General features: G+C 34.3%; 3 protein-coding genes across 3 annotated transcripts; 1 reads left to right on the forward strand and 2 right to left on the reverse strand.

The window, feature by feature from the left end:
• Positions 1-4,056: 4,056 nt before the first annotated feature.
• On the reverse strand, positions 4,057-6,831 carry Htra2 (HTRA2-related serine protease). The gene is made up of 7 exons (XM_071700119.1): positions 6,225-6,831; positions 6,022-6,145; positions 5,742-5,828; positions 5,455-5,649; positions 5,222-5,372; positions 4,992-5,151; positions 4,057-4,635 (listed from the first exon to the last, which is right to left on the reverse strand). The coding sequence occupies exons 1-7, from the start codon at positions 6,686-6,688 to the stop codon at positions 4,470-4,472; spliced, it is 1,347 nt and encodes a 448-aa protein (XP_071556220.1). The 5' UTR covers positions 6,689-6,831; the 3' UTR covers positions 4,057-4,469.
• Positions 6,832-13,638: 6,807 nt separating this feature from the next.
• Positions 13,639-16,733, forward strand: LOC139769211 (uncharacterized). The gene is made up of 4 exons (XM_071700092.1): positions 13,639-14,050; positions 15,272-15,394; positions 15,698-15,784; positions 16,393-16,733. The coding sequence occupies exons 1-3, from the start codon at positions 13,665-13,667 to the stop codon at positions 15,738-15,740; spliced, it is 552 nt and encodes a 183-aa protein (XP_071556193.1). The 5' UTR covers positions 13,639-13,664; the 3' UTR covers positions 15,741-15,784; positions 16,393-16,733.
• A 2,350-nt stretch (positions 16,734-19,083) lies between these two features.
• On the reverse strand, positions 19,084-20,623 carry LOC139769249 (neurophysin 1-like). Its single transcript, XM_071700125.1, has 3 exons — positions 20,488-20,623; positions 19,625-19,829; positions 19,084-19,319 (listed from the first exon to the last, which is right to left on the reverse strand). The coding sequence occupies exons 1-3, from the start codon at positions 20,611-20,613 to the stop codon at positions 19,198-19,200; spliced, it is 453 nt and encodes a 150-aa protein (XP_071556226.1). The 5' UTR covers positions 20,614-20,623; the 3' UTR covers positions 19,084-19,197.
• Positions 20,624-20,629: the final 6 nt, after the last annotated feature.

Genomic DNA, 20,629 nt, shown 5'->3' on the forward strand with positions numbered 1-20,629 from the left:
CTTGCCAATAATTTCCCTCTGAAACGTGACCGTGCGGTTTCGCTTCTTCCTCTCCGCAGAGCTACGATTTACGCGCGTGATTAGAAGCGAGATCGTGCCTGACGATCGCGCCGGCAGTATGTCGACGATTTTTCAATCGCGAGTAACTCCGATTGGCCTTGATCAGGGCCGCGACGCGCCTCGTGTTCGGCGAAATTGTTCGCCTGCCGCGGCCTTTTTACCCCCCTTTTTTTTCCACGGCCGCAGACCGCAGACGTCCAGGAATCCCTCCTCTGGGCACAATGAAATCGCGTACCGACCCTCGTCCTTGGCGCGGTGCTCGGCGATTTCGATGACCCGGACCCGCGCGCGCGCCTCGAGGCGAGTATTATAATGACATAAAGGGTTGGCGCGGGGGATCAACCTGTCCACTGTCGCGATGTGTAAACCCGACACCGCGATCGAGTATTTGCATATATTCTGTTTCCCCAAGAGCAGCATGGGAGCATGGACTTTCAAATGCAAGCGGTCACGTAATGCAAGCGGAATCTCGTAATGCGTTACGTGATATTAACGCGGATTACAATTAATTAGAGGCGATTATGCCTCATCATTGCGCTATCCATGTTTTTTGCTTCGATATCCCTATATTTCAATGCGAATAATCAATTTTAAGTCTATTAATTCATTTTTAGATTGCCAGACATATATAATGTATGCTACATGAAATCTTTGTGTAATCTCACGCTGTTAAATTCGTAATATCAAATTATTTCATTTTGAGTTGTTTTTAATCATTCCTATAGATCGCCATTGCTAGCTCCTGTTCAATATGTCGTTAATTTAACTAAAACAATGTTAATTCAACTACCAATTTAACTAACCGATGGAATTAAAACAACTGTTTTGTGTTAAAATAATAAATTTCGACACAAATGGTAGTTGGGAATAACAAAATGCTATTTAACTAAAGGTATTGGTTTAAATTTCATCCTTTAATATTTATTTAACAGCACAGTAATTTCACGGGAGGTACGTTTTTTCATGAAGATATCAATTTGTAATGTAATAAATATTTTACTTTGACAACAAAACAGTTATTAAAAGTCACGTACACTGAGAAAAAAATGTTTTGAATTTTAGTAAATATTAGTTTGCATACAACTGTGACTCTATTTATTAAAATAAAGAAAATTATCCTTTTTATTAGTATATTTTTTTCCTAGTGAATATACATATACCAATAAAAAGGAAAATTTTCTTCATTTTAGTAAATAGAGTCACAGTTGTATGCAAACTAATATTTACTAAAATCCAGAACATTTTTTTCTCAGTGTAAAGATAAAAGATTTTATAGCGTGAAAACAGAGCAAAAGCCATTTCTAGAATTCCAGAAAAACACTTGATAATTTCAAGATTAAAAAAAGAAACGCGTTCTTCTGTTTTCTGGTTTATTCTTTATTCTTCGCTGTTTTCTGGTTTATTCTTTCCTAAGGCTGAAATCGTTTCGTTAATGAGATTCATATCTCTCGCGATCGAGTAACTCGATTCTGAGCGTCGAGTGGAAGATATCTCATTTTTCTGGTCATCGGCCGTATCACGATGAAAAATCGGAATGTAAGAAAACGTGGGCGGGTATAGTATTCGCGGAATATCGCGTTCGATCTCGGATCGCAATGGACTGGTACTCGTGCGATTTTTTCGTTATGCCCGGCGCGCAAACGCGATATAAATAGGAGAACGTTACGATAAGCGGGGAAATACAACTTCCATAATACGATGGTCAGTTACCTGCGCGTATTATTTTGAATTTCAAACAGCAACGGGGACCGCGCGACGGCACTTAATTCACGCCCAAGCGCACGTGCGCGTCGACATCGCGCAATTTACAGTCGACTTTTAATATCGGCGTCCGGCAAGATTCCTTACTCTTGCTTCTAAAGGGAGCGATCGACGCCGAGATTCAGTCGCGGGGAATCTCGCCGCGTCCCAACCCGGATGCGGCCTCTCTTTCTCTCGAGCATGTGGTTCCGTGCAGAATTCTCACGGGACGCGACGCGTTTGTTTGTCAATATATCTAAGCATTCCCGCTTCCTCATTCCTCCCACCGTCCGGGCACCGTTTCGCAGGGACAGGCTAATCCGACGGGACACGCCTTTCCGAGGCGAGTCCAAGCAAGGCGCGGGCGAGGTAACGGCGGGCCGTGACCTTTCAGGTGCCATGGTTCTTCTCCGCTTCCGGTCATCGTCCGCGCCGCGATCGCGACGAGAGACCTGCGGCCGTGGGCGCGGATCTTCGCGAGATATCTCGTCTCCGCTAGGATTTGCCCTCTATTTACCGCTACCAGCGACAGCAGCAGCAGCCAACAGGCGGCAACCGCGGCATCACGTACCGCGAGGTGTTGGTGTCCGTAGGCGAGGATAGTCCGTGAAAGCGTGGATAATCAGGGAATAGGCTCCCGCGTGTCGACACGAGCAACCCGAGGACTGGGAAGACGAAGAGGGCGACGAGGAAAAAGAAAAACGGCGGGAGAAGATAAAGGGAGGGAGGGAGGGAGAGAGAGAGAGATCGTCCATCGAGAGGGCGGAGAGGACGGGAGACAATAATGGTCGGACCGTGAACACGGTCGGCAGAAACACTCGATTACTCGCGCTCGCTCGCGCTGCTCTCCTCCGTGCTGCTGCGTACCGTAGGTCAAGGCACCTCTTATTTCCTTAACCCTTCGCGATTCAGCGTGACTTCAAAGTAACGCACCGACCGGCGGCTCTTCTTTTTCTCCAGTCCTTCCTTTTTCTCTTGTTTTTTTTTTCATCTGTAACAATATATAGAAATTCATGGTCTCGCGGTTGTGAAATTATTGTAATGGTACGCAATGTAATTATATCTGCGAAGTTCGATTCGAAATATGCAGAAAGGAATTACCTGTGCATATAATTACCTCTCTTCGTTCAATGTAAATTCAAGAAGATAAATGTATTTTGTTTAAATTAAGGGACAATATTCCTCGTCAGAAACAGAACTAATTACTTCCAATTTTCTTCAGTTCAGTGCTATCTCATTTCTCACTTCAAGCATGAAAATTAAATGCTTCAATTATTATTAATCCTCAAATTAGAATTCTTCTACAACTTGCTCGAAATTAATCATGAGAATTTTTAATAAGTACAATAGCGATCGAACATTAATATTTATTTATTTCATCTCAATTATAAAAATTATTTTTAAAAAAGAATTTTTTAGAATATCTACGTGCATTTCTAATTTAAATTTCTAAAGTTTAATTTTCCTTTTTAGTAAAGCTAAAAAATTAGCGAAAATAATGTCTCGTTACTTTTGTTAATAAAAGAATTAAAATTTTACTTCAAAAGGAATAGGTATCCTGTTGGTCAGATCTCTCGAAACGCGCTGTCCTCGAGTCGAGTTCCCATTCTTATCATCCTCTTATCAAGGTCAAATTAATCGCTATTTATCATCGCCGCGTACAAGATCACGGTCGTTTGTTGGTATCGGCGATATTTCTCAAGTCTGCGCGAAGGGGATCGTCGAGCCGCCTCCTCCTTCACTCCTTTCACCGATCCTTCGCGGACGCTCGGTGTTACGTCCCGACGGGATGACCATTTAGAATTCCAACAAGATGCACGCGTCCGCGGACAGTAAAGTCATCCCCGCGGAAAAATCGCCGCCGCGATGGAAGCTCCATGTGCGAAACCACACCCACGCATCTCGCCGCTTCGACCGCCGTCGAGATCCGGCCACATATTTGCGGAGGTCGCCTTACGTCGTAAACAACATAAACATAATGCAGTCGAGCCGGTGGACCACACCTGGCGTGCATAAGCGCTCACTCACTCACTCACTCGCTCGCTCTCTCACGAACGCATGAACACACGTATGCACGCATATACGTAACATGTGAGACTCGCATTCGCGCGTATGTACGCATATCATGGCAAGGACTCGACGCGACTATCCGCGCGACGTGATATCGCTCTTCGTGGCGGTCGAAAAATGTCGGATAAAGCGGATAAGTGAATAAATGAACGCTTCCTCACTTGATAAATTGCATAAGTCGCTAAGTGGTCCTTTATCGTGTATATTTAAATTAAAATGGATGTACAACCAAAAGGCGTGTATACTGGAGGCTCGATGGTGTGACTGATGAACCGGCCCACCAGGCATAAAGTGCGCTAAACGATAAACGTGATTCTTGTCTTTTCTTCTTTATTGTGGTGCTCTTTTTATGGATAAACTCAGCACTAGGAACACATTGAAGGCACTAACGATACTAACGAACTATACGATACATTGTCAAAGCAAAAAAGATTTAATAAAATAAATTGATATATCATATAAATCGCTCAACAATTAATAAATTTATAATAAGATATATATTACAGCATTCATATGAAAAATTCAACAAATTTATTTATAAATATTACAAATTTTATTTATTTATATATTGCAGAAATTTTTATTTAATCAAAAATTATTTAATATATATTCTCAGGCTTGACTTGTATATCTAAAACTTTCCCTTTTCTTAAAATTTTTAATTTTATCGTTCCTGGTTGTTCTATGATTTTATACATATTGTTCGAATCCAGCACCGGTTCGCCATTAGCATGCGTCACTATATCCCCAGGTATCAATCCAGCACTATAACAGCAGAGAGATGGTAATTCAATTTTTCAATTTTTTACAAATAAATAAACTTTACAAATAAATTTCCTCGTTTTATTCGTTGCAATCTCTTGAACATCAAGTATTTTTATAATTGTCAACTTTTAATCTCGATAAATTACATTCGAATATTATTTTGTCATTTCTATTCTCATCAATTTTGTTTACTACTTGTAATCTATCTGATGCTCATTTTGTAAAAAGCCGGTTTCACTTCTAACTCACATATTATTAATACTATATTTTTAAGAAAAAAAATAATTTGCAAATTGATGAATTCTCGTATAATTAAAATTTAAGATAATGCAACGTTTCTGTATTACATGACTCACCAATAAGCCGGAGATCCAGGCGTTACTTTCCACAGAAGAACTCCATGCTGAACGTTCACATATTCATTGCATTGTTGCATCTCATGTAAGATTTCTGGAGTCAGAGTGTGCATCTTGACGCCCATGTATCTTCTCCTGGGTGCTTCTCTAAGCGTTACGTCTGTAAAAATAACATGTAATCAGTATCCTCAGCGTTCATGTTGTTGGAATAAACTGATAGTTCGAATTACTTTTGCTTTTCCTACGTAATTCCGCTTTCTTCAAGAATTCTTTCGCATCGTCTATAGGTATGGCGAACGAAATGCCGGGCGTTACTTTCATTGCGTTTATACCTATCGCCTCTCCGTTCAAATTCACCAAAGGTCCACCCGAATTTCCAAACTAGAGGGAAATGTGATTCACTAATTATATGAAATGATGGCGTAAACGCTCGATATTTACTCCAGAACTGACAGTTACTAACATTGATTGCCGCATCCGTTTGAATGTATCCCATACGTCGGTTATTTGTACCAAGCTCTTGAATTTGTCTATTTACACTGCTCACTATTCCGCTTGTTATTGTGTTGCTAAGAGTCAATGGAGAACCAATAGCTACTACAAACTCTCCTGGTCTGATATTGGCCGAACAACCGAGTTTCATTACCGGTAGATTGGTCTATACAATTTGAATAGTACAAATTAGCAATCACAAATATTTTACTATTACCGTTCATGCATAAATTGGAATAACAAAGTTACCCGTCTTACCTTATTTATTCGCACAGTAGCAAGGTCAGTTTTCAAATCGACGTCTTCTATTATTCCAGTATGTGTACTACCATCATAAAGCCGTACCTATGTGAAAGATGTAAAGATAATTTCAGATAAAAATAATTTATTAATTACTAACATAAATTCTATCAGATTATAATCAAAGAAGGTAGATTCAAGGTTTTTAAAAAAAATTTTAAACTCCAGGATATTAATATTATTTGTGACACAGAATGCTTGGAAAGGACAAAGGGACTCGTAGGGGACTCATGTTTACCTTCACCGTTGTGTTAGGCTTATTTTCTACGACATGAGCATTTGTCAGTATTAAACCATCCTGACCGACGATAAATCCCGATCCATTGCTGGTGGCGATTGGCTTCTTTGTGAAAAAGTTTATGCTGTTTTACAAGGCAGTAAGTTAGTACACACTTCATACCATAAATATGAAATACTACATTATGCTAACGAGTCATTTACTTATTGTTATCCCAGATCTCGATGTACACGACAGCTGAAGCAGATACCTCCACCACGTCCGCTATAAAATTGTATTTGTCCCTGTTCTGACCGCCGTCGGACGGCGGCAATGGGTGAGCGTGAACGGCAGGACAGTTCGGAACAACAGAACGGTTTAGACCTTTGATTCCCTGGCGGACGTCATCCCTCCAGTTGTACAAGGCATAGCCAAGACCCGCCGCCGAGACGAACGCGGTACAGGTTAGGAGCTTCCTCGCTCCACCGCCTCCGAATCCTTGTCCGCATCGCTGCTGCCGTTGCTGTTGCTGCTGTTGCTGATACGAATGGAACGTCCTAGTTCCAGCGTGCCGTTCGGCGAACACGAGAGTCGCGAGTCGCGACACGCAGCTCGAGTTGCTCGCTCTCGCCAGAGAGGTCCACCGGGGGCACCGGGTCCACGGCATGAGCGACCAGGGCGACGCCATCTTTAAATTGCTACACGCGCGTGCTACGGCCTACGGGCGACTGCCACGACTGGCGAAAATCAGCGGAATTCTCTCGCTGGAATTCGAACGATTCGAGCGGTCCCGTCGAACGTCCATTTTCGTCTAAACTCTCGGCGTGGAAAGGAATCATCCCCCCCCCCCTCGCGTACCTGGCAGTCCTGGCACCCGCTCGGCTTCGCCTCGGCGATTTCGAATTTCGAATCCTCGCGCCCGATCGTCCGCGCGGTGCGCGTTGGCCACCTTCGGCGTGCTTCGGCTTCGGCGAACCTCGTCGAGTCGATTGGTCGGAAATATGAACATCGAGCCATCGAGTGCGTGCACCGCTGAATTCGGCGCGGAGTGAACTCCGCGGTGGCAAAATAGTTCCCTATTCCAATCGGTAACTCGCATAAAAAATGCATTAAATGTTCTTAAATATATGCGAAGATATATAAGAAGCTCCCAATGCTGAAACATCAGCTGCTAATGTCTTCAAGAATTTCTCTTGAATACATTATTATTATACTTAGTCACCCGTGATAAGTGAACAATTTATATTCATAATTATAAAAAATGAAAATAATCATATAAGCTCACACAACCTCAGAAAATGTTACTTTCTCAAGTATTTGTTGCTATATATGGATTGTCATCTATTCGCGATTTTATGAATTTTTTACCAAGGCCTTGGAAGAGCATCAATACGCAAATGTGTATTTTAAAACCCAACTGTTTCAAATTCTCAATTTTCTTTCATGTACATTTCCGTTACTATAATATCATATCTAAACTATATTCAACAGCATGTCCGTTTGATATTCGATGTGCAACGAAGATAGAATAATGCTTACAGCCCTGTGAACGTAAATCGGACCGCAGACTAATTTTATAATTAATTTTATATATTAATTATATATATATAATATATTAATTAAAATTAAAAGCGGAATTATACTATATAGATATTAATATTTCTGACGATTGATATTCTGACGAAGAAAAAGATTTCTTTTTGACAAACACATTAACGAGACATAAGTTAACGGTAAGATAATAATTAAATAATATAAAAATGTGTGATAAATACAGAATGCATAAAGATACTTACCGGTTTGTGATTCGCACAGATAAAAATTTATGTATATACGAATATTTGTAAACATATGTAAAACACACACACATCAGTAATGTTTTGTATAATGAATTAATTTATTTAAAAATAAACGAAATTAGTATCCTTATATCCGGTAATCCTTACTGGCAATTCATTTTTTATTTATTTACATATATATTCGATGTGTCTCATAAATTAGATTTATAAACTAAATTAGTAAAATGAAAATTTATGATAAACTAAAAACTAAATTGTAGAAGATTGTAACTTTGTATTTTAAACAGCAAATCTTTTATTTGAAGTATACAAAACCTCTTAAAACGATTAGTTTAACTTCCAACGCGTTAAAAATTTTAAATAAAATCGTGCAAAGTATATAGTATTGAAAAAAGGGTGGAAGAAATATTAGGGGAAGATTAATTCGAATTTAGACGAAATAAGGGAACGCGCGAAGCCATTCTTGCTTTACGAGTACTTAGCAACAGAGAAAATAATGAAAAAAGACCGCCTATATAGGATTTGTGAATTTAGAAACAGCTTTCGACAAACGTAAAATGGAAAAAGATGTTCGAAATACTTACAAATATTGAGATGAAATATATAGGGATAGAAAAGAGTGACACGCAATATTTGTATAAATAGTAAATCATTTTTAGAACTGTGGGATGTATATTTGTAATGTTGCTACATAAGTTAAATACTGGGATATATTTATTTGTTTAAACTAACGTAAAAAGTGAAACGTAACTCGCGAGCATGACAGATGTCAAATGTCAGATGATCGAGCTCCGTACAGCAACGCTGCCACGTCGATGGACTAAGGGTGCGGTCACATGAACTGATATTTTCCGCGTAACGTGTATCGCGTAACCAATCAGAAGCGCGAATATGCGTAACCGAAAATGCGAAACGTTTCTAATTGGTTACGCGGTTACGCGTTACGCGGAAAATACATGCCATGTGACTTCAGCCTAACTCGTCTCGTGTATATTGACATACAACCCGATAAATAAACCATATCCCTCTCTTTGACCTTTGTGAGAAGTTTTGCAAACGACAATTGAGGCGATTTCTGTACCACGTTTAGTATCAGACATTCTGTAAGTAGGTCAGTTACATTCAGCAAGGTAATAATGGAATTGCCAGGAGACAGCGACTCGTGGCAATGGAATTATTTCCATCGACTTGGAACCTTTATTGGTTGGGCAAAATGCAAGGACTGTGGTAAAAAAATTAAGGCACGTCATGAAGGTAACTTCAAACAAAAATTAAGAGCACACTTAGGTAATAAACATGGAAAATATCCCGATAAATGGCATAGTGAACTATCTGAAGAGCTACAACAATATTACACGAATTCAAAAGAATGTAAGGCAACATGTAGGACATGCGGGAAAATATTTTCTTATGTATCGAACTGTGGGTATTTAAACAAACATAAAGAAAGATGTCTTTTAAGAAGAAACCAGAACACAATAATGCAGAGTCCGATAATCCAGATCTCCAATAATCAAAATGAGTAAGTAGATATTATATTATTCGATTTCTATCATTATTCTATCGTATAAAATAACGCTTGTAACGTTACATAGAAAAGTGTCAAAAAAAAACCTTAAAAAATGCTATTAATATAGTGATATTTTACACATAAGTATTATAGATAATCAATTTACAAACAAAAATATGGCAACAAAATTTGAAATAATTTACAACATAGTTTTAAAGAAATTCTAAAAAAAAAACAGTAAAATTATTGCTCGTGATCGGACTTCCGGCGCGTACGGTACGGAATTCTATAATTTTTCACAGATTTCACTTTATTAAGTCGAATTCAGAGCAAATTTACTCTAAAAAATTTTTTTGCCGAGATTCTTTTTAAGAAAAAAAAGTAGTAAGTTATTTACAGTCACTGAATCTATGTCTTTTACATTCTATTAGACTTGCCGTAACTATTTATATTTATATACATTTTTCTGTCTTTGGATCTCTGGAGAGTTAATATCGGTGTTTTTAATATTTCCATGACTTTTGGTTAGATCGGTACCTCCAAAACATTCTTAAAAAGATTTATAACAAAACTTAATATACTTCAGGAAAGTCTTCACGAAGAAAAATTTATTATAATGTTTAGAAAGCGTTTCGACATCAGCTGCAAGAATATGCAGAAAAAATGGAAGTCTTTATTTTAAAAAATTAAGTTTACCTTGAAATAATGTTCTGCCTTTGACCTAAAGTAAAATAAAGGTCACGATCAGACCCGATTAACATCAAATACACTGATGAAAAAAAACTATTGAAAAACTATTGAGAGCGAATTAACTATTGGATAACTATTAGATTTGAATAGTACGTACTATTCAAATTTAATAGTTAACTATTGAAAGTCCAATAGTTAATTCGCTGTCAATAGTTTTTTTTTATAAGGGTAACTTCTGTCTGAATATATTTTTAATTCGGCTTAACCTTGATAAAAGGGATGACAGATTAAAACGTGACACTCTGTATACGTACAAAAATCACAACATTAGTTTAATGTCAAACATTAATTGTTTGACATTAGTATTACAGAAAATCGAGATATAAAACATTCTTAATCATCTATCTTTTTCTCAATTTTTCTTCTTCCCCCTCCCTCACTCTCATAAGTCTCATAACTTCGCTCCATTACGGATCACATTAATAAGTAAAAAATAGCATCAAATAATGCGTACAATTGTAATATTTTAAATACGTTTTAATACAGGCCAAGCACTTCAAGTTCCACGGGTTACATTACGAATGCAGAACGCCAAAGTCAAAGCCCAGTTGATTTGTCTGTTCAATCATTTGTACAAACTACATCAGAAGAAACAGGCGCACTTGATGAGTAAGTTATTCACTTTGCTTATTTTATACACTATATACTGACTTGTCGTAAGGATAATTTATAACTGCAATATTTTAAATAATTTCTCTAATTTCTCTATTTTTTAATCACATCACAAAAACAATATTTTCAATAGTTTAGTAATGTAGGTACATGACTATAACTTTTAAATGCGATCTTTATTAATACATCTATCTCGCCTAATATGTTTTATTTTTAATCATGTAATATATAAATTTACAAGAATGTTTCGAGTACTTTAGAATCAATGATCTCACTTACAAATTGGAATGACCTATTTAGTTCAGACACAGAGTTGGACGTTACTTCATACGAGGAACCGTAGGCATCATCTGAACAAACAAAATGACAAAGAAGGGCTATAGATGGGTAATTATTGGCTTTGGTTTTTACATTATGCATATTGTTCTACACAGCGTTAGGTTTCTTCTCCCCACAATAACAATAAATTTAAGAAATTCACTAGATACATGAAAACCTTAAACAATAATTACTATATAATACAAAAATACGATTATGCATTAATAAAATTCGATGTCTATTTAAATTTTCGAATAATATTTTGTTTTTATAATTTTATGATATTCATATAACGGTAACTTTTTAAACACCGACTAATTCATTCTTGTTGAATTCTTTAGTAAATATGAAAATTTGAAATGTAAAATACCGTGTGGGGTGTAAATTACCATCCCACATTATTTATGCTGTAAATATTAAACCAATTAATATTTTTTTGTTTTCTGTTTGATGTTGTTTATTGTTGCACACATCTTAAAGTATATTAATAGATTGATATTTTAATTTCAATATTTTTTTCCATAGTAATTGGATCTGTATTGAAATGAATTCAGAACACTCATTAGAAGAAAAGAAACCTGGAGTGCAAAATACATCCCATGCGCCTGGAGGGTTAATTATTCTACATATGAGTACATAATAACGATCACTTCAATTTCGTTAGAAAGTCAACGAGCAATCTCAACTCAGATAAACGAAAGAGAGACATAACAGACCCTAATGACGAGTAATTATTCACCTTGTATAAGTGTCACAACACAAAAATATATCCTACTACGAGAAGAATATATTACTTATACGAATTCAACATTGACTTTTTACACAAAATTTCCCATTTATTTTGTGTAAAATTTATGTAACGTTAGTTTATATGTTTATATTATAAATTTTTTCGGTAAAATGTGTATATGTATATGTACTTCCCGCTTTTTCTTTATATATTTCAAATGTGTATTAAGCAAATTTTAATAATTCTGTGTATCTTCCTAACAAAGCATAACTAAACTATAGATATAAAGTGAAATATTAATAAAACTATTTTACTATTTTGTTAACTGTTTATTTATTCTTGTATATAAAGAATACATAAAGAATAAATAAAAAATATATAAAGAATATAAAATAATTTTACAAAATTAGTTTATAAATGATTTATAAATTATATTTTTATAAAAAGATATAATATTATAAATAATATAAATTAAAAATTATTAATATATATATTAATAAATATTAATTAATATTAATTAATAAATATTAATTAATAAATATTAATTAATAAATATTAATTAATAAATATTAATTAATAAATATTAATTAATAAATATTAATTAATATATTAATATTAATTAATAAAAATTATTACAATTTGCTTTTTAATTAAGAAAGCGGAATTATACTATAGATATTAATATTTCTGACGATTGATATTCTGACGAAGAAAGAGAATTCTCTTTGACAAACACATTAACGAGACATAAAAGTTGACAGTAAGATAATAATTAAATGATATAAAAATGTGTGATAAATACAGAATGCATAAAGATACTTACCGGTTTGTGATTCGCACAGATAAAAATTTATGTATATACGAATATTTGTAAACATGTAAAACACACACACATCAGTAATGTTTTGTATAATGAATTAAATTTATTTAAAAATAAACGAAATTAGTATCCTTATATCCGGTAATCCTTACTGGCAATTCATTTTTTATTTATTTACATATATATTCGATGTGTCTCATAAATTAGATTTATAAACTAAATTAGTAAAATGAAAATTTATGATAAACTAAAAACTAAATTGTAGAAGATTGTAACTTTTTATTTTAAACAGCAAATCTTTTATTTGAAGTATACGAAACCTCTTAAAACGATTAGTTTAACTTCCTACGCGTTAAAAATTTTAAATAAAATCGTCCAAAGTAGTATTGAAAAAAGGGTGGAAGAAATATTAGGGGAAGATTAATTCGAATTTAGACGAAATAGGGGAACGCGCGAAGCCATTCTTGCTTTACGAGTAGCAACAGAGGAAATAATGAAAAAAGACCGCCTATATAGGATTTGTGAATTTAGAAACAGCTTTTGACAAACGTAAAATGGAAAAAGATGTTCGAAATACTTACAAATATTGGGATGAAATATATAGGGATAGAAACTAGTGACACGCAATATTTGTATAAATAGTAAATCATTTTTAGAACTGTGCTATTATTGTAATGTTACTACATAAGTTACTGGGATATATTTATTTGTTTAAACTAACGTAAAAAGTGAAACGTAACTCGCGAGCATGACAGATGTCAAATGTCAGATGATCGAGCTCCGTACAGCAACGCTGCCACGTCGATGGACTAAGGGTGCGGTCACATGAACTGATATTTTCCGCGTAACGTGTATCGCGTAACCAATCAGAAGCGCGAATATGCGTAACCGAAAATGCGAAACGCTTCTAATTGGTTACGCGGTTACGCGTTACGCGGAAAATACATGCCATGTGACTTCAGCCTAACTCGTCTCGTGTATATTGACATACAACCCGATAAATAAACCATATCCCTCTCTTTGACCTTTGTGAGAAGTTTTGCAAACGACAATTGAGGCGATTTCTGTACCATGTTTAGTATCAGACATTCTGTAAGTAGGTTAGTTACATACGGCAAGGTAACAATGGAATTGCCAGGAGACAGCGACTTGTGGCAATGGAATTATTTCGATCGACTTGGAACCTTTATTTGTCAGGCAAAATGCAAGGAATGTGGTGAAAAAATTAAGGCACGTCAAGAAGATCCCTTGAAACAAAAATTAAGAACACACTTAGGTAATGTACATGGAGAATATCCTGATACATGGCATAGTGAACTATCTGAAGAGCTACAAGAATATTACACGGGTTCAAATGAATGTAAGGCAACATGTAGGATATGCGGGAGAGTATTATCTTATTTATCGAACTATGGGAATTTATACCGACATAAAAATAGCTGTCTTTTAAGAAGAAACCAGAACACAATAATGCAGAGTCCGATAATCCAGATCTCCAATAATCAAAATGAGTAAGTAGATATTATATTATTCGATTTCTATCATTATTCTATCGTATAAAATAACGCTTGTAACGTTACATAGAAAAGTGTAAAAAAAAACGTTAAAAAATGCTATTAATATAGTGATATTTTACACATGAGTAGATCATCAATTTACCATCAAAAATATGGCAACAAAATTTGAAATAATTTACAACATAGTTTTAAAGAAATTGCAAAAAAAAACAGTAAAATTATTGCTCGTGATCGGACTTTCGGCGCGTACGGTACGGAATTCTATAATTTTTCACAGATTTCACTTTATTAAGTCGAATTCAGAGCAAATTTACTCTCAAAAATTTTTTTGCCGAGATTCTTTTTAAGAAAAAACAAAGTAGTAAGTTATTTACAGTCACTGAATCTATATCTTTTACATTCTATTAGACTTGCCGTAACTATTTATATTTATATACATTTTTTTGTCTTTGGATATCTGGAGGGTTAATATCGGTGTTTTTAATATTTCCATGACTTTTGGTTAGATCGGTACCTCCAAAACATTCTTAAAAAGATTTATAACAAAATTTAATATACTTCAGGAAAGTCTTCACGAAGAAAAATTTATTATAATGTTTAGAAAGCGTTTCGACATCAGCTGCAAGAATATGCAGAAAAAAAATGGAAGTCTTTATTTTAAAAAATTAAGTTTACCTTGAAATAATGGGCACGGTTACACCGGGGCATTTAGGCCGCGGCCTATACCTCAAATTCAACCTAAATTATTTAGGCCGCCTGTTTACAGCTGCTTTAAACAGGTGGCCTAAATAATTTAGATCGAATTTGAGGTATAGGCTGCGGCCTAATTTCAGGATGTAAACGTAGCCAATGTTCTGCCTTTGACCTAAGGTAAAATAAAGGTCACGATCAGACCCGATTAACATCAAATAACTTCTGTCTGAATATATTTTTAATTCGGCTTAACCTTGATAAAACGGATGACAGATTAAAATGGGACACTCTGTATACGTACAAAAATCACAACATTAGTTTAATGTCAAACATTAATTGTTTGACATTAGTATTACAGAAAATCGAGATATAAAACATTCTTAATCATCTATCTTTTTCTCAATTTTTCTTCTTCCCTCCCTCACTCTCATAAGTCTCATACCTTCGCTCCATTACGGATCACATTAATTAAGTACAAAATAGCATCAAATAATGCGTACAATTGTAATATTTTAAATACAGGCCAAGCACTTCAAGTTCCACGGGTTACATTACAAATGCAGAACGCCAAAGTCAAAGTCCACCTGATTTGCCTGTTCAATCACTTGTACAAACTACATCAGAAGAAACAGGAGCACTTGATGAGTAAGTTATTCACTTTGCTTATTTTATACACTATATACTGACTTGTCGTAAGGATAATTTATAACTGCAATATTTTAAATAATTTCTCTAATTTCTCTATTTTTTAATCACATCACAAAAACAATATTTTCAATAGTTTAGTAATGTAGGTACATGACTATAACTTTTAAATGCGATCTTTATTAATACATCTATCTCGCCTAATATGTTTTATTTTTAATCATGTGATATATAAATTTACAAGAATGTTTCGAGTACTTTAGAATCAATGATCTCACTTACAAATTGGAATGACCTATTTAGTTCAGACACAGAGTTGGACGTTACTTCATACGAGGAACCGTAGGCATCATCTGAACAAACAAAATGACAAGGAAGGGCTATAGATGGGTAATTATTGGCTTTGGTTTTTACATTATGCATATTGTTCTACACAGCGTTAGGTTTCTTCTCCCCACAATCACAATAAATTTAAGAAATTCACTAGATACATGAAAACCTTAAACAATAATTACTAGAGGAAAGTCTCCTATTATGAGATAGGTTCCTAATATGAGATAATAGGGTTTCTTTTAAACTAATAGGCCCAGATAGGACCTAATAGTTTAAAAGAAACCCTGTTATCTCATATTAGAAACCTATCTCATAATAGGGGACTTTAATTCCTCTATATAATGCAAAAATACGATTATGCATTAATAAAATTCGATGTCTATTTAAATTTTCGAATAATATTTTGTTTTTATAATTTTATGATATTCATATAACGGTAACTTTTTAAACACCGACTAATTCATTCTTGTTGAATTCTTTAGTAAATATAAAAATTTGAAATGTAAAATACCGTGTGGGGTGTAAATTACATCCTACATTATTTATGCTGTAAATATTAAACCAATTAATACTTTTTTGTTTTCTGTTTGATGTTGTTTATTGTTGCACACATCTTAAAGTATATTAATAGATTGATATTTTAATTTCAATATTTTTTTCCATAGTAATTGGATCTGTATTGAAATAAATTCAGAACACTCATTAGAAGAAAAGAAACCTGGAGTGCAAAATACATCCCATGCGCCTACTGGAGGGTTAATTATTCTACATATGAGTACATAATATAACGACCACTTTAATTCCGTTAGAAATTTGTCAACGAGCAATCTCAACTCAGATAAACGTGTAAACACATGTGCACACACACACACACACACACACACACACACACACACACACACACACACACACACACACACACACACACACACACACACACACACACACACACACACACACACACACACACACGCACACGAACACGCACACGCACACACGCACACACGCGCACACACATCAGTAATGTTTTGTATAATTAACTAAATTTATTCAAAAATAAACGAAATTGGTATCCTTATATCGGTAATCCTTATTGGTAAACTATTATATATATATATATATATATTTATATTTATATTTAATGTGTCTCATAAATTAGATTTGTACATTAAATCGGTAAAATAAAAATTTATAATAAACTAAAAACTAAATTATAGAAGATTGTAACTTTTTATTATAAACAGTAAATCTTTTATTTCAAGTGTGCAAAACCTTTTAAAACAATTAGTTTAACTTTCTACGCGTCAAACATTTTAAATAAAATCGTGCAAAGAAGGATTCAGAAAAGGGTGGAAGAAATATTACGGGAAGATCAATTCGGGTTTAGACGAAATAGGGGAGCGTGCGAGGCTTAGCTTTACGAGTAGCAACAGAGAAAATAATAGAAAAAGAACGCGTACATAGGTTTTGCGAATTTAGAAGAAGCTTTCGACATTGTAAAATGGAAAAAGATGTTCGAAATACTTAAAAATGTTGAGATGAAATATACCCAAGTAACACATCGCAGTCAAAATGATATCATTTTGACGTCATATTGACCCAATATTACGTCATTTTTTTTGGTCAACATGATGTCAAAATGATGTCATTTTGTCTGCGATGTGTTACTTAAATGTGGATAGAAAAGAGTGACACGCAATTTGTATAAAGAAATAAATCATTTTTATAATTTTGGGATGTATATTGCAATGTTACTACATAAGTTAGGTACTGGGATATATATTTATATTTGTTCAGATTAACATAAGTAGTGAAACGGAACTCGCGAGCATAACAGATGTCAAATGTCAGATGATCAAGCTCCGTGCATTGCTACTTTGATGGACTGACCGTCTCGTGACGTTTTTTGACGAAAAAAGTATCAGTTGAAAATTTTTCAGTTTCTTAATTATGTGAAATTTGTCAATTTAACGGTCTATCCAGACAAACTTGCATAAGTGCATAAGCATATGCATATACGCTATAAGAAAATGGATTGGTCCATTTCCTTACGCACATGTATGAATCAATCAATTATCTTATGCTTATATTTATGCACTATGTAAGTTTGTCTGGATAGATCCGAGCAATCTCAACTCACGTAAACGAAAGAGAGACATACCAGACGCTAATAACGAGTAATTATTCACCTTGCATAAGTGACACAACACAAAAATATATTCTACTTTATGCAATCAAATGATTTCACGGATGTCTCTATAATCGCAGTGATTCTTGCAGCTTTAAAGGCCCCTTACCTCTTTCTTTTCCGCCGGATGACGTAATCAGGTAAGCATGAAGAAACATCTGTTCTCTCGATATCTGAATGAAATAGGTCGTAGTCGTAAAAGGGGCAATCGGACCAAATGGACACAACTGATCGCCGATAGAATTTGTTCTCTCAATAGACTGTAGGATTATTTTATAGTTTTATACTATATATTTAGCGATGTTTTTCGAATCGAATAACCGTTCGATTCCTTTAAACCTACGGATCCGTGTCGAGTACCTGTGTTTCTACAATCAAATTTAATGTCCAGCTTAATTGAAATTTTGCGAAAGAGATCGAAAGACATTGATTCTTCGCGCAGATACCTCGCGTATATATGTGTATATCTCGCCGTTACGACTATCGGATCGGAGAATATTGCAATCGCTCGATAATATTCGCCATTACGAATGCTATCGTGAAACTATGGCTGCGGTCCACTTGAAGCTACAAATGCTTCGAAGCATTTCTCTTCTCCTTTTCTTTCAATGAAGAAAGAAGAAGAAGAACGCTTCAAAATATTTGTAACGTCAAGTGGACCGCAGCCTTCGATGGCGATTTAAGAAAGAATAAGTGTAAAATAATTTTTTTACTGCTTATTCCGTTGGAATTTTATTTGCACAAAGAAACGGAATGTAAGGGATACAGTGGAATATATTGATAACAGATTAAACAATTTATGCTATGTGTGATACGTTAATGTCAGGAATAGAAAAAATTTATACCACATTAAAATAATTAATAATAGGCCTGTTCGTTTTAGCTGAACTTCTTGCACAGTTTATCTTTTTTTCTTTTTCTCTCCAATGTGAAAAGAAAAAGAGGAAAGATGAACTGTGCAACAAGTTCAGCTAAAACGAACAGGCCTAATGTATGATGAAATTTATTCATATATATAGATACTGCATTGAATTTGCATTATTATACAAATAAAATAAAAAATTTAAATTGCATTTTTATAATAAATACATATATTATGTATGTATTATTAAATTGTATTAAATATAGCAGGTATCTATTTTTTTTTCTTTCAAAGAATCATGCTGTATAATTTATAGATTTGCACTTTTATTTGTTTCATTGTTGACACAGCATAGTTGCATTTTTATATAAGTTGAAATATCAGAGTACTAAACAATAACTGTGAAATTAATTAGTTACATTATTGAAACATTTCGCTAGAGACTTCGTTGCCTGGGAGTATCACATTCAAATTAGCATCGAGTTTTCGATCGTTGCCGGCAATATCGGAAATTCTGCACGATGTATCCACGTGACAGGATTCTAAACAAAACAATTATCATATACATATTTCAATATATACAATATATATATGAATTCTTCAGCACTGTGTGATTGGTGGCTTCTAATTTCTAATTGCGAATTAATTATTTTAATTATTACTATATTAATCTTCGTATTATGTAAACAAAGTTTCGTATTATTTATCTAATCAATTTCCGTTGTGAGCTTCTAATGCAAACTCAATTAATTGTAATATTGCAAACTCAATTTATTATAGATATAAATTTGTTTAAAAAGATGAAATTTAAAAATGTAATGTACAGAAATTTTTTAATTTACTCCACCTTGCGAGCAACAAATCCCGTTTGAAGCGCATCTTGCTGTATTTCCACGACACATCGCGTATCCAGCGACGCAGGGCCTGGTGTATAGACTTTCCTTTCTGCATCGATATGTTTCTGGTGTTCCTACGAAGCAACCGATACTAGGGCCACAGCAGATATGAGGCCCAAAGCATTGGCCTAGATGATTGGGACCACACGAAGGACACTGGCAGAAGAGTATTGTAATTATTCAATTTTGCACAAAATTGCATATTTTGTGTATTTATGTATAAATAGATATGAAGATGTATTAATAGATGTTTATGCGAATAAATATTTTGTTAGGAAATAAATAGAAAATTTTGAGATTTGGGCATCAAGATTATATATTTTATCATATGTAAAAAATTACTTTTGTCCCATTTTTTGTTTCTTTTATTATACATTGTATTTGCATAAACATCTTTAGTTTAATTATTAGATAAATATAAGATATAAACAATGGTTAATCATCAATTAAGATAGATTATTCTCCTGAAATTTTACTTTAATCATATTTGCTTATTATGCTATAGACTCTATATTGATCATTCTTAAGTTTTCTTAATAAAGATTGGCAAAATTTTACCAGCACATATTGAAACTAGATATAATTCTGGGACAATTACCAACTATCAATGTAAATTGATAGAAAAAAGAGCAATATTCAAATAACAGAAAAGAACAGCATCCAAATAAATTCTAATTATTTATTTTAATTACACGTTTAATAGAATAAATATAAGAATTTACTAGTCTTTATAAAATCAAACTTGTCTGCAAAAAAATGGTTAAATCAAACGAATTTTACTATAAAATGATATATAATATAAAATATAACGTACTTCCCGTGCAACAGTTCCCAAAGAAGACGTGACATCACCCCTCTTTCCTCCACGAGGACAATTCGTAATCAAACAGGCATAACTTAGAAAAATCAAACTTGCAAGAACGACGAGCTGCTTTAGCATTTTGACTAGATATTGG

The sequence above is a fragment of the Temnothorax nylanderi genome, unplaced genomic scaffold, assembly GCF_030848795.1.
Source record: "Temnothorax nylanderi isolate EJ_2023f unplaced genomic scaffold, tnyl_v1.0 TNYL_tig0021_pilon, whole genome shotgun sequence".
Classification (NCBI taxonomy): domain Eukaryota; kingdom Metazoa; phylum Arthropoda; class Insecta; order Hymenoptera; family Formicidae; genus Temnothorax; species Temnothorax nylanderi.

Bases quoted from the DNA above. Each gene is read 5' to 3' on its own strand.
- Htra2 (XM_071700119.1), bottom strand. From the start codon at position 6,688: ATGGCGTCGCCCTGGTCGCTCATGCCGTGGACCCGGTGCCCCCGGTGG. The intron at 5,650-5,741 runs GTAAGACGGGTA...CAAATTGTATAG, and splicing joins CTACTGTGCGAATAAATAAG to ACCAATCTACCGGTAATGAA. The intron at 5,373-5,454 runs GTTAGTAACTGT...ATTTCCCTCTAG, and splicing joins AAACGGATGCGGCAATCAAT to TTTGGAAATTCGGGTGGACC.
- LOC139769249 (XM_071700125.1), bottom strand. From the start codon at position 20,613: ATGCTAAAGCAGCTCGTCGTTCTTGCAAGTTTGATTTTTCTAAGTTAT. The intron at 19,830-20,487 runs GTACGTTATATT...CTCTTCTGCCAG, and splicing joins TGGGAACTGTTGCACGGGAA to TGTCCTTCGTGTGGTCCCAA. The intron at 19,320-19,624 runs GTGGAGTAAATT...TGTTTTGTTTAG, and splicing joins CGGGATTTGTTGCTCGCAAG to AATCCTGTCACGTGGATACA.
- LOC139769211 (XM_071700092.1), top strand. From the start codon at position 13,665: ATGGAATTGCCAGGAGACAGCGACTTGTGGCAATGGAATTATTTCGAT. The intron at 14,051-15,271 runs GTAAGTAGATAT...TTTTAAATACAG, and splicing joins ATCTCCAATAATCAAAATGA to GCCAAGCACTTCAAGTTCCA. The intron at 15,395-15,697 runs GTAAGTTATTCA...TGACCTATTTAG, and splicing joins GAAACAGGAGCACTTGATGA to TTCAGACACAGAGTTGGACG.